Source organism: Triturus cristatus, chromosome 2_2 (genome assembly GCF_964204655.1).
Source record: "Triturus cristatus chromosome 2_2, aTriCri1.1, whole genome shotgun sequence".
In the NCBI taxonomy this organism is placed as follows: Eukaryota; Metazoa; Chordata; class Amphibia; order Caudata; family Salamandridae; genus Triturus; species Triturus cristatus.
The window spans coordinates 22,035,907-22,048,765 of NC_140582.1; the positions used below are offsets into that span (position 1 = coordinate 22,035,907).

The 12,859-nt window shown below is 46.8% G+C and overlaps 1 protein-coding gene across 2 annotated transcripts in view; it reads left to right on the plus strand.

Annotated features, from left to right (window-relative positions):
* FRAS1 (Fraser extracellular matrix complex subunit 1) overlaps positions 1 to 12,859 on the plus strand; it is a 1,553,355-nt gene that overhangs the window by 1,293,659 nt on the left and 246,837 nt on the right. For both annotated transcript variants that reach the window (XM_085640947.1, XM_085640945.1), the window contains exon 24: positions 9,687 to 9,853. In XM_085640947.1, the coding sequence (XP_085497073.1) occupies positions 9,687 to 9,853 (167 nt within the window). The remainder of the gene's footprint in view (positions 1 to 9,686; positions 9,854 to 12,859) is intronic.

Here is a 12,859-nt window from a genome sequence, read left to right on the forward strand (position 1 = left end):
CGGCAGTGATCATCCAACTGCAGACCCCTGGAAGGATTATAATACAGACTCTCTCACAGATAATGATCCTGACTTTTATCAAACTAAACCTTCTCCACCAGATTACAATGTAGGTTACATAGAGCTATTAAGCAGAGCTAGCGAATATCACGAGGTACAATTACATAAAGAATCCCTAGAGGAGGATTCCCTTTTTGAAACGCTTAGTAGTTCTCAAGGATCCACACACACACTACCCATGCTCAAAAGTATGTTAAGACATGTGGATGACATTTTTAACAATCCTGTTCGTGCACGTATTCTCACCCCCAGGATAGACCATAAATATAAACCTGTACAGTCAGACCCAGCTTTCATCAAGGGCCAGTTACTGTTAGACTCTTTAGTGGTCTCTAATGCCCGTAAACGGGCCAATTCTCAAACGTCAGGAGATGCTCCACCTCAGGACAAAGAGTCTAAGCTGATAGATGCCTCTGGAAAGAGAGTAGCTTCCCAAGCTGCAAATTACTGGTGCATTGCTAATACCCAAGCCCTTTTAGCCTGGTACGATAGGGCACATTGGGATGAAATGGACCAACTGCTCCAATTCCTGCAGGATGAGCATAAGTCCAAAGCCCAAGACCTAGTGCAAGAGGTAAAGCTCATCTCTAATTCTTCCATTAGGTGCGTGTTAGATGTGGCTGACACTGTGGCTAGAGCTGTTAAAAACCAGCGTGCTACTACGAAGACATGCATGGTTAAGAATTTCAGGGTTCAAACCAGAAGTTTAAGCTTCTATTCTTAACACACCATTTTCCAAACAACCTCTTTGGTCCTGTAGTAGACACCTCCTTAGAGAAAATGAAAAAGGACACAGACGTGGCAAAGTCTATGGGAGCTCTACAGTCCCTTTCTGGTTGTGGTTCCTATCTGATAGAGACGTCTAGCCGCAGATTCCTTAACTTAGAATCCCCAGGCGTCAAATTGGATCCGGAAAATTTTCCACAGCAGCACCTCTGCGTGCCGGTGGGCGGCTCCGCCCTGACGTCGTCTACGGACATGACATCAGCGGAGCCATATATGCCCCTCCCGGCACGCTGACGTCAGTTTTCGTAAGAGAAACTTTTCCGCGTTAGAACGCAGAGCCATCGCCAAAAAACTGTGAGAATATGGGAACAGTGTGCAAAAATGATGAAAAAATAGAAGAAATCGACAGGTGAGACAGAGCAGTGCTCTGAAGAGCCACCCTGCAAGAGCGAAGGCTCAATCAACTTTGAAGGGAGACAAGGATGTGGAAAAACAGCCTGGCAGAGGATAGAAAGTCCGCATCCAGAAAGTGAAACCTTTGAAGGGGAACAAGTCCGGAACACAAGATTAAGGAGAGGGTACCACAAGACGTCACCAGAAAGAGACGTTGCAACCCCAATACAAGACCCATAAATGTACACGGCCAAAAAAAAAGGCCGCAGGGGTGGCAAAGACCACAAGGCAATGGAGAAGGGGAGAGTGGGATGGTGGGAAAAAGCGTGAATAGATTTCACACCGTACAATCCAGGCCGAGGGCTGGAAAGAACACATGATCTATCAACATACCGCCTAATCTTAAGAATGGGCGGGCTGGAGCAGAGAAACAGAACAAAGCAGTCTGTGTTGGAGTGAGAGAATATCACTTTGCAAAAGGGCAAGCCACCCTAAGGGAGGCGAGTATAGAAAACCCCAACCTGAAAAGGTCCTCGCAGAACAGTGAGGACGGGCGAGCGTTAAGGAATCTGCGGCTAGACTATGTCTCTACCAGATTCATCGTTACCGAAGGTAAGTAACTCGTTCATCTGATAGAGACGTACAGCCGCAGATTCCTTAACTTAGACTAGATGCCAAACCCATGGATGAGGCGGGTCTGCGACTGAACCCCACCAAGTTCCCGAGAGAACTTAGTCGTCCATAAGGTGAGTAAAACAGCACCGTCAATCTTTGGGACAAACCATAGTGAGACAGTAATGTAGCGCAGTTAACCGCCAGACCATGAAGCTCCAATGAGAGCGGAAAACACTGGGAGGCAAAGGCACCAGAAACCGTTAAGAACAGTACACAAACCCCTTTGTGTATTCCTGGGTTGAAAGAAGGAAAGCCCAGAGCCAGAATGCCCATGGCGAGGTGAGAGGTTATAACTTTGAAAAAGGGTTTGAGGGATCCAGAGGACCCGAGGTGGTGACAGAAAGCAAAAGCAATTACCGGTCGACCAAGCAGAACAGTGGAAAAAAGGGCACTGTAGAACCTGCACCTGCAAAGACACGTGGGGCAGCAGTGGCAAGAGGCTGACCCTTATCCAGCAAGTGCCTGCATGGAAGAAAACATATACTAGATATGCTGGAGGAAAAAGGAAGGTCATGACTTTGCAAGAAGTGGATCTGAACCGAGGGTTTGAGAGAGAGCTGCCGAAGCAACGTGTCGCCTGCAGCAAAACCTCGTGACAGTAACTGGTATGACAGAGACATCGCACACTGGTCTAATATGTACAACCACGAAAAGGAGCCCTTTTGAAACCTGCACCAGCAAGACAAAAGTGACAGCAGTGGCAGGATGCCAATCCGCGGCCATAAGTTGCCGGTAGTATGAAGGCCCAAGACACGTCAGGACTTAGGCGGTGTGTCACAACCTGTAAGAAGGGTAGATGACAAGCAGTCAAGCCTCAATGAACAAAAGCGAAGCCCGGAAGGCACCTAAGCCTACCAGAAGGTAGCTAAGCATATCGTTTGGATGCTGGAACCACACGAAGTAAGCAGGGACCTCCTGAAGCGGAGCGTGAGCAGTCCAGAAGCGCACAACAGCAAGAAGGCAACAGCCCCAAAAAGGGGCACCAAACAAGCCTGACACTACATAAGAGCTGGCAGAACAAGCAAACCGGGCCAAGAACCACGGACACTGCATGAATAAGAGTCTGCACGGATCCGCCTGGTAAGAACACAGAGCAGATATAGAGCAGGAGGAAACATTTTAAAACCATGACAACCTGACCTAACAAGAGTCTAGAGTATGCTGAAATTACTCGCAGTCATATGGAAACTGAGTAGGACAATGTCCAAAGCAGTATGTAACCCATGCCCCTTGCCCGATAGGAACAACAGTCCCCTGCAAGACAGAGTAGGGGGAAAAAACTAGTTACGACAGTGGAAAAGGTGAGGACAAATGTAAAGGTCCCGGACCCCAAAAAGCGAGTATTCCAAGGAAAACACGCCCCTTTGAGAGTGCACAGCATGAACCCAAGCAACAGCGTGGAAACCCCCATAGGGAAACAGCAGGGATTATGGAAACCGCTGTAGGGTAAGTGGCCAGAAGAGGCTATGACCACGCACAGCAGAGAACATCTGCTAATCCACTACCTTGGAGGACAAACCCAGAAGGGGCTGTTCGTCCAATAAGCAAGCCGCACAGCGGCAAATAGGGTGTCAGTTGTGAAAAAACTGCGACAACAAGGTGTCCCGCCAGGCGTGCAAGATACACCGCACGGCATGGAACCTATGCCAGGTCCCGATGTACCACAGATGGACCAACCCAGACATGCAATAGAGCAATGCTGTACAAGGATCACTGTAGGAATAAATAAGTGGCACCCAGCAGGATGTCCACGGGGAGACTTCATAGGAGCGTACCAAGGCAAAGGCAGAACCAAATGCCAGCAAATACCCCACATAGGGTAAGGCTAATCCCCGGTAGAGGTGTCCTTTTCGGCTAAGCACACAGTCAGAGGTCTGAAAAACAAGAGAAGTACTGTACTGAACGAACATAGAAATGGCTAACCAGCCACGAACAGTAACCGGCACTAAAACTAACCAGTACATTAGATTGGGTGCCGTAAAAGGAGGCATAGAATATGGCACCAAGATTTACTGCAGCCTGGACAAGAGACGGGAGACCGCCGAATCCGCGTGGCGGTCAAAAAGATCCACCCCATTGAACGACAGATCTCTGAGGGCACCCCGAATATGATCAGGGAAGCGACTGTCGCGCAGCCAAGCATGGCAGCGTAAAGCCACAGTGCGAGCAAGGACCCGTCCCATAGAGTCAGTTGCATCAAGGGAAGACCGAAGGGAGAATTGTGCCATGCTCCTGCCATGCAGCAGAAGACGAAGCAATTTTGCCCGTGGCCCTTCTGAAACAGAAGGGAAAAGGTTCGCAACTGAGTCCCAAAGAGCTGAGGATGCGCGTGCAAACACACAGGCCGTATTTAAAGCCCGGACGCCTGCGCTGGCAGAGGCGAACAGCCAGCGACCAAAATCATCAAGCCACCTAGACTCCCTGGTGGGAGGTAACAATGGCAATGTGGGTGAAGACTGTAAATTAAAAGCTGCCTGAACAACTAGGCCCTGAGCTGTTGGGTGAAGAGGCAGGCAAAGAGGATCACCCGGAGCAGGGCGGTGCCTACGAGCAAACACCCGATCAGCAGGGTCACAGGAAGAGGGTCTGGACCAAGTGCCATACAGGATGTCAAAGAGTCCCCAAAGGGTAGCAAAGGCTCTACCTCGATAGGCTCTAAATGGAGCAGATCAAATAAAGGAAAGTAGAGGCACCATAGGAGGCTGAAAGCAGAGTATAGCAGCCGTCCCAAGTATAGCGCGCGCGAAGGCAGCACTAGATTCAGTTGCCATCCGTGTAGGTGATAACAAACCGTCGGTAGGAGACGGTTCAAGACTAATTCTGCCAGTAGACATTAGGAGTGGAGGAGCCGGAGACTGACCCGAAGGCCAGGCAACACTGGGTACTTGCACCATGGGCCCTTGATCTGGGAAGTCCAGGGAAGCATCATGTTGTAAAGGAGGAGGCGTAATAGCTAGTACCGGTGTCGACCGACGCTGTGTAGGAGACCTATCGCCGCCCGAAGAGTCGGGAGGAGCAACAACCTCAACCAAGGGAAGAGGAATCGACGTCGGTACCGGCGTCGATTGATGCCGTGTCGGGATCGCCTGGACGTCGACGACCTCCAGAGGGGATTCGACCTGGACGCCGTCTGACGTCGATCCCACCGCAAAATGTGCACGTTTGGGCAAGTCGGACATCGCCTCTGACGTGGACGCATGAAGCTGCTCAGGGCTATGCAAAGACTGACGGGGTGGGCTGGACGGGCGACTGGGAGGTCCCACTGGGCTCTGTCCCCTCTGCAACGTACCGGCTCCGGGACCGGAGTCTATGCACACAGCCGGTGCCGAGGAAGAATCCGCCGGCGATGACCCAGAATGAGGGGCTTCCACATCTTTGGGGACCGAAGGCGCTCCAGGGATAGGGGGTGACCTAGAGTAAGACTGGAGTGTTTCAGAATAAGCCTCCATTTGAGCACGCGTCGCTCCAACACCCGGAAAGGGGGGGGTATGGAGCAAGCGACTGCTGGGCGCCCTTACCTGGCATAGAGCGAGAGGAGCGGGCGCCTGCAGTACGCGTACGGGAGGAAGACCTCCGTGCTTGACGCTTGTGCTTGCGCTTACCTGCCTTCGAACGACGTTCCCAGGAACAACCTCTGGAACGGGCCCGATCCTGAGAGGGAGAGCGGCGACGCAAAGGGCCTGGACCGGCCAGCCGCGCGGCCAGTAGTTTCATGCGACCCTCTCTCAGGGACTTGGGCTTCATCTTCTGACAGGCGTCGCACTCCTTGGAGTCGTGGTGCACGCCGAGCCACCACATACAGATGAGGTGCGGGTCAGTGCTAGACATCTGACGCGTACAGGCTTTACAAGCCTTAAAGACAGAAGGCATTGCACACTGTTCCCACGACACCGAGGGTGTTGAGAAGGCCCAAAAACCAGGCCAAGGAACTGCTGGTTTTCCAGGATACGCGCTCAGACGCGGAAAAGAAGCAAACTGACGTCAGCGCGCCGGGAGAGGCATATATGGCTCCGCTGACATGTCCGTGGACGACGTCAGGGCAGAGCCGGGTAGCGCTCCCCCCGGGCGCGCAGAGGTGCTGCTGCAGAAATTTTTCCGGATCCAGTCTGACGCCTGGGGATATTCTAAGTTAACGGAATCTGCGGCTAGACGTCTCTATCAGATAGGAACGTCATGTCCGTGGACGACGTCAGGGCGGAGTTAAGGAATCTGCGGCTAGACTATGTCTCTACCAGATACATCGTTACCGAAGGTAAGTAACTGGTTCTTCGGTGCACCTTCCATCGTGGGGGGGGTCCAAAAATATCTCTTCAGACACTCCCTTTACACCGTACAAAGACAACAATCAGCCCTCTGCTTCAAAATGTTTCTTTAGAGGAAAATACAGAGGCAACAATGGGAAAGGTAGAGGTTCCAACACACGCACCTCCCCCTCAAATAACAAATATTGACTGGCCTACACTCCCTCCCGATCATTTAACACGTGTCTAGGGATGTCTTTCACAATTCCTACCTGTCTCGCAATCAGTAACTACAAACAAATGGGTGCTAGGAATTATCCGTTCTGGGAATTGCCTGAAACTTACCAACAATCCTCCAAACATTCCCACACATTCACATAAAATGTCACCAGAGCATTTACACCTCCCCAATCAAGAGGTTCAGTCTCTCCTTTTGAATGGAGCCATAGAACCCATACCACTACAATATCAGGGGTCGGGTGTGTACTCCCTGTACTTTCTCATACCCAAAAAGGACGGTTCTCTCAGACCTATTTTAGACCTCAGAGAATTAAATATTTACATACAATCAGATCATTTTCATATGGTGACGCTTCAACAAGTGCTCCCACTTCTATAGCAGGGCAACTTTGTCTACCCTAGACTTAAGGGACGCGTATTTCCACATTCCAATACATCCTAATTTCTCAGATTTGTGGTAGCGGGGCAGCACTACCAGTTCAAGGTACTCCAATTCGGAGTCACCACTGCTCCCAGAGTATTTACAAAATGTCTGGCAGTTGTAGCTGCTCACCTGCGAAGACACCACATTCATGTCTCCCCATACTTGGGCAACTGGTTCATCAAACCCGGTACGTACCTTAAGTGTCTCCAGCACAACACTGCAGTTACTGCACCAACTGGGATTTACAGTCAATGTGTTGAAGTCGCATTTTCAGCCTTCCAACGCTCAAAACTATCTAGGAGCCACTTTAGATACTCAAAAAGCTCTGGCTTTCCCCAATGCAGCCAGGATTCACAATATTCAGGCTCGAATGTTTGCGTTTCAGCCCAATCACTCACTACCAGCTTGAGTGTATATGCAGCTGCTGGGAATGATGGCTTCTTGCATCATGATTGTTCCCCAGGCCAGGCTCCACATGCGTCCCCTTCAGGAATGCTTAGCAAGTCAGTGGAACCAGTCTCGGGGTCTCGTAGCCGATCTAGTGTTGGTAAACAGCCGTAGTCCTCACTCTCTGCATTGGTGGAACCCGCAAAATTTGTCAAAAGGATGTCTCTTCATAGACCCTGTTCCACAGACAATACTAACAGCAGACGCGTTGCTCACTGGTTGGGGAGTTCATCTGCAGAATCACACAATTCAAGGCTTGTGGAGTCAAAAGCAAAAAGCTCTCCACATAAATCATCTAGAGCTGCTAGCAGTGTTTCTAGGGCTCAAAGCCTTTCAAATTCACCTTGTAGACAAAGCTGTCCTAGTTCGCACTGCTAACATGACAGCTATGTATTACATACAAAAACAGCGAGCGACACACATTCTCCAACTGTCACACCTAGCTCAAGACATTTGGAATGGGCCATACACCACAAAATCTAACTCCTAGAAGAAGACCTTCCAGGAGTAAACAATCAGATTGCTGACCTCAGCAGACCGAGGCAGCAAATTCACGATTGGGAATTTCACCCTCAAGTTCTCCTCCCATACTTTTAAAGTTTGGGGTTTCTTCAAATAGATCTTTTCGCCACACACGAAAATGCAAAATGCCCAAGCTTCGCCCTCACGTATCCACACCCGCTCTCCAAATGCAATGCACTATGGATGAACTGGTCAGGGATATTTGTCTACACTTTTCCGCCTCTCCCACTCATTCCATTAGTGGTTAGGAAACTCAGGCAAACATCCCTCACACTGATTTTAGTAGCCCCCACATGGGCCCGTCAACCTTGGTTCACAACCCTATTGGAGCTACCAGTAGCTCTGCATCAAAAGTTGCATCTCATATCCAATCTCATCACACAGAGCCATGGAGAAATCAGTCACCTAGATCCCAAAGAACACAACCTAGCGATCTGGCTCCTGAAGTAATAGAGTTTGGTTATCTGAATCTTCCACCAGACTGTATGAACATTATTAGAGAGGACAGAAGACCTACTACAAGAGCTTGTTACACAGCTAAATGGAAGCGTTTTTTATCTATTGTAATAACAACATCATCAATCCCCTTGATGCTTCCGTACAAAATATCATATGTTATTTGTTACACTTACAGCGGTCAGAATTAGTTAACACATCCGTCCACTTACATCTTGCTGCATATCTACAAAACAGGCAACACTTATCTCTCTTTAGAGTACTAGTTATCAAAACTTTTATGGAAGGTCTAAAAAGAGTTATACCACCAAGACTTCCACCTGCCCGTGTGGAATCTTAATATAGTCTTCATACAATTAATGGGCCCACCTTTTGAACCCATGCATTAATGTGAACTGCAATTTCTCTCGTGGAAAATCGCTTTCCTCATTGCAATCACTTCACTGAGGCGAGTGTGTAAGCTACAGGCACTAACCATAGAAGAACCTTTTTTCCAGCTTCACAAAGGTAAAGTGGTACTTCGTACCAACCCTAAATTTCTACCTGTGTTCTTTCCTCAACCAGATTCAGTGGCAGAACAAGCTCTACACACTTTAGATGTTAGAAGAGCCCTCTTATATTACATAGAAAGAACAAAGTCATTTTGTAAGACTAAACAACTTTTTGTTGCTTTTGCTTCACCTCACAAGGGCAATCCTATCTCCAAATCAGGTATTGCTAGATGGATTGTTAAATGTATTCAGACTTGTTATGCAGAAGCAAAGAGAACTTTAGCAATACCCCCTAGAACACATTGCACTCGCAAAATAGGGGCTACTATGGCTTTCTTAGGAAACATCCCCATAGTTGACATTTGTAAGGCTGCTACATGGTCTACACCACACACATTCACCAAACATCATTGTGTAGATGTGTTAACAAGACAACAAGCTAATGTGGGACAGGCAGTACTTGGAACACTTTATCAGACAACTGCAACTGCTACAGGTTAGCCACTGCTTTGGGAGAATACTGCTGTATAGTCTATGCAAAGCATGTGATCTACAGCTCACATGCCTCGAACAGATAATATTTATTACCCATTAAGCATCTGTTCTTGGCATGTAGAGCTGTAGATTCACATGCGCCCACCCGCCTCCCCGGGTACCTGTACCTGTTGCAGTTCTCTCTATTACTTTATATACATACGCATGGACATCTCAATTCTACTCTTACTAACTCCATTCTCACCCTCTGCGGGAAAACAATGTAACGATGGAGTCGATGCCCATGCGCACTATCACCGAAAAGCGGAGTCGCCTACCTCGTGACTGGAAAGACTTCTTTGAAGAAAAACAAATTGCAAACATCCGGACCCAACACTAGATGGCAGGAGTATGCAAAGCATGTGACTCTACAGGTTTACATGCCAAGAACAGGTGCTTACTCGGTCAGTAACATTATCCTTGCTGTCAATTACTATTGTCTAGAAAATTATTTTCCGTCTATTTTGTTTTATTTAGATTTTTGATTCCGATAGCTTTCCAGCAAACAAACCGTCCAGTGCCTATTGTGTACTCGCTGAACACAGAGTTCCAACTTTGCAACAATGAAAAAATGTTTTTAATGGACCCAACAACGTCTAAAATGTCTCTGGCTGAAATGGATTACAAAGGTGCTTTTTCCAAAGGTACGTCTTTTTTACATGCTATCATTAAGTTTAAAAGATAATAGTGTATATGTTGATCAGTGTGTACTTGAACTGTGCCTGGAGGTAAGTTTAGATTATGTTCACTGACTCCTGGTGTTTCATGTTAAGTGGGATTTTGTTTAGAGGCGTGTTCTAAAATGGGTGTGGGCAAAGTGTGGCAGTAGTGGTTTTCTCTAAGATTCTCTGTACTGTATTTCATTTTTAACTTTAGGGTCTGTATGAGTTTCAAGCATATGCAGTTCCTCTGCCCAATCCATTATATAATTCTGCCAGCCTCCCACATAGAGGCCTGTTTGCTGCAGCCAATGGATAGCTTTCCTCGTTCATGCCAATGACATACAGAAGGCTGCCTATTTTTGTTTTATCTTTCCCTTTTTTGGACATCTCTCTAATATGTTTGTTTCATCCAGCTTTGCCAGACCATGTGTTTAAAATCTGCACGGTAATGTCTCCTCTGACATGTGTCATGTCTCTTTGGATATATCTTGTAAAGGAATACCAGTGTCAAGTGTACTCTATGTAAAAGTTAAAAATCTCTCCTGATACTTTTTTAACAGTTAACACTACCTCAGAGTCTAATTACCACTTGGATTTTTCCAGTAATATGGGCTATCGACAGTCAGCCCTCTGATCTTTGTAAAGCAGTAATACCCCCCTCAGGTCCCTCTGACATCCAGTTGAGGACCTAATATAGGCGACTCCGTGTGTGGCTTCAAAAAGCTGCCCCTTCTCCCTGAACTTAAAACTTGCAGCTGTCGCTATTGATGTGTATAGCAGAAATTGCCTTACCCACACTTTGAGCTATTCCTTGGCTGTAGCAAAGTCCAAGAGCCTAATATTTTTGTAAAGTTTCCCCACAGTAAGAAACTTACCTTGATTTTATCACAAAACTGTGTTATCTCTTTCCATCCTAAGCAACAGTGGGAGTTCCCACAGTGTATCTCCCCATGAAATGCTGCTCTCCCTCTGTACCTCTCTCAGGCATTCATTATTTTAACCAGCTAGGAGATTAGCACGTGGGTCTCTGGCACCAGCATAAACAACTGGTTTAGCTCTTCAGACATATGTAAATGCTAATAAAGCTTTTCCAGTATATTCGGCTTCTCCCAACCACTCTGGCGCATATGGCAGTTATAAAGCCCACTAATACAGCTCCAAATTGAGAGAACAAGCAATGCTTTCTCATTTGTTGTTCGCAAAGTCTCCAGTTTACCTGTCTGCTGCTTCCACTGCTACAGTATAGATATCATAATAGTGTTTAAGGTGTGGCACACTAACCTTGCACATTATATCATGTAGTGTGGAAGCATCACAATTTTAACAAAAGTGACATGACCCATCATGGCAATGGCAATGCGCCTCAGAATGTTTTGACCTTTTTAAAACCTGCCTTAACCCTACTAATAGAAAGGTCTAATGTGTTTTTGTCTGTATCTGCAATCTGGATTCCTACATTTGTAAAGGTCCTCTGATCCAGTGTCCGACCCAAATCAGGAAAGTGTAGAAACTTCCATACCTGTCAGTTCTCCAAAAGGGAAGGGCCTCTACTTCTGACAGTTTATAATCAAGCTCAAGAGTTCTGCAACTGTTGTAGCAAACACGAATGACACAAAATTAACATATGTGTATAATGTATTCTTTTGGATGGATACGTCTACCCCCACATTCCTCAGCTTGTGAATATTACCCAGGCTTCTGGCGACTGCATCTGGACATTTTTAAGCAGTACCTCTGCATTCCGAAAGGTTGCATCATTAGGCACTACACCAACATTGTTCCACTCCGGAACTGACAAGCATAACCACATATATGTGCCACCCATGCGCTCTGACATCAGTTTCTTTCTTTCCATGCCTGGAGACGCTTTTCTTAAGTATCTTCCTAGCCTTTGACCAGATATTTTATCAAAATGTATCCAATGTCTTTCCACATGGTAGGGTCCAGATTTCGCAAAATGTATTTGGCAAGGATTCTGAAAACAACTATGATGACTGGTAAGAATATGTTCCCGAATATGTTGAGGACAAAATGTATGAAGTTCTCTGGGATGCCAGTCATCTTGACACTTCACCGAATTCTGGCCTTGGGTCTCTTCCGAGTTATGCTGCAGAGGAAAGCGCTTTTTCAGCTGTTGTGATGCAAAGGGCAGCTGAAGTATTGGACCTACAATTGCCAACCATGTAAGTGAAAACCTATGTTTTGGCTGACGTTTTTCAGCATGGCCAGGCTCCCAATAAGCCTCTTTTATCATTCAAGGAGCCGCTCACTGATGCCCTTTTGGGCACTTGGACCAAGCCCTGTTCAGGACCGCCATAGTCAGGTCTCGCGTTGTCATCGTTGTACCCCTGCCAATCTTTCATTCTTTACTCAACATTCCATTCGGGAGAGTAGAGTCAGTCAGTGAGTCAAAATCATTGTTCGTTGCATTTCTGCAGCATAATAGTACAGATCGAAAATAAAATTACGTTCAGTAGTATGCAAGGGTCGCGATGCCAAGAAGTTGACATCTGACGGATAATTTCATTAAAAGGATAAAAACAGAGAATGCATATCCCAAATGGTGGTATACCAACTTAGTAAACTCACCATTGTTCTGTGAAGAATCATAAAAATGATGAAAACACCTATCTTCAAATGTATATATCTATATATATCTATATATATCTATATATATATATATATATATATATATATATATATATATATATATATATATATATCAAAGCTCCAAGTTGCCCCCTAGGCATAGATGCACTCCACACCAGGTAGCAGTAAGCCATTTATTGGTAAAGAACAGCAACAGCATGCCAATTCGAAATTCCAGCTTCTTGTCGTCGATTTGCCTGACGCGTTTCAGTGCCTTTAGCACTTTCCTCAGAGGCTCGACAGTCTTGCAGGCACAGCGGAACCACAGCCATTAAGTACACAGTTCCCGCCCTCTGATGGGCTGCTCCGTTGAGCAGCGTGTCCTTATGGGTCATGTAG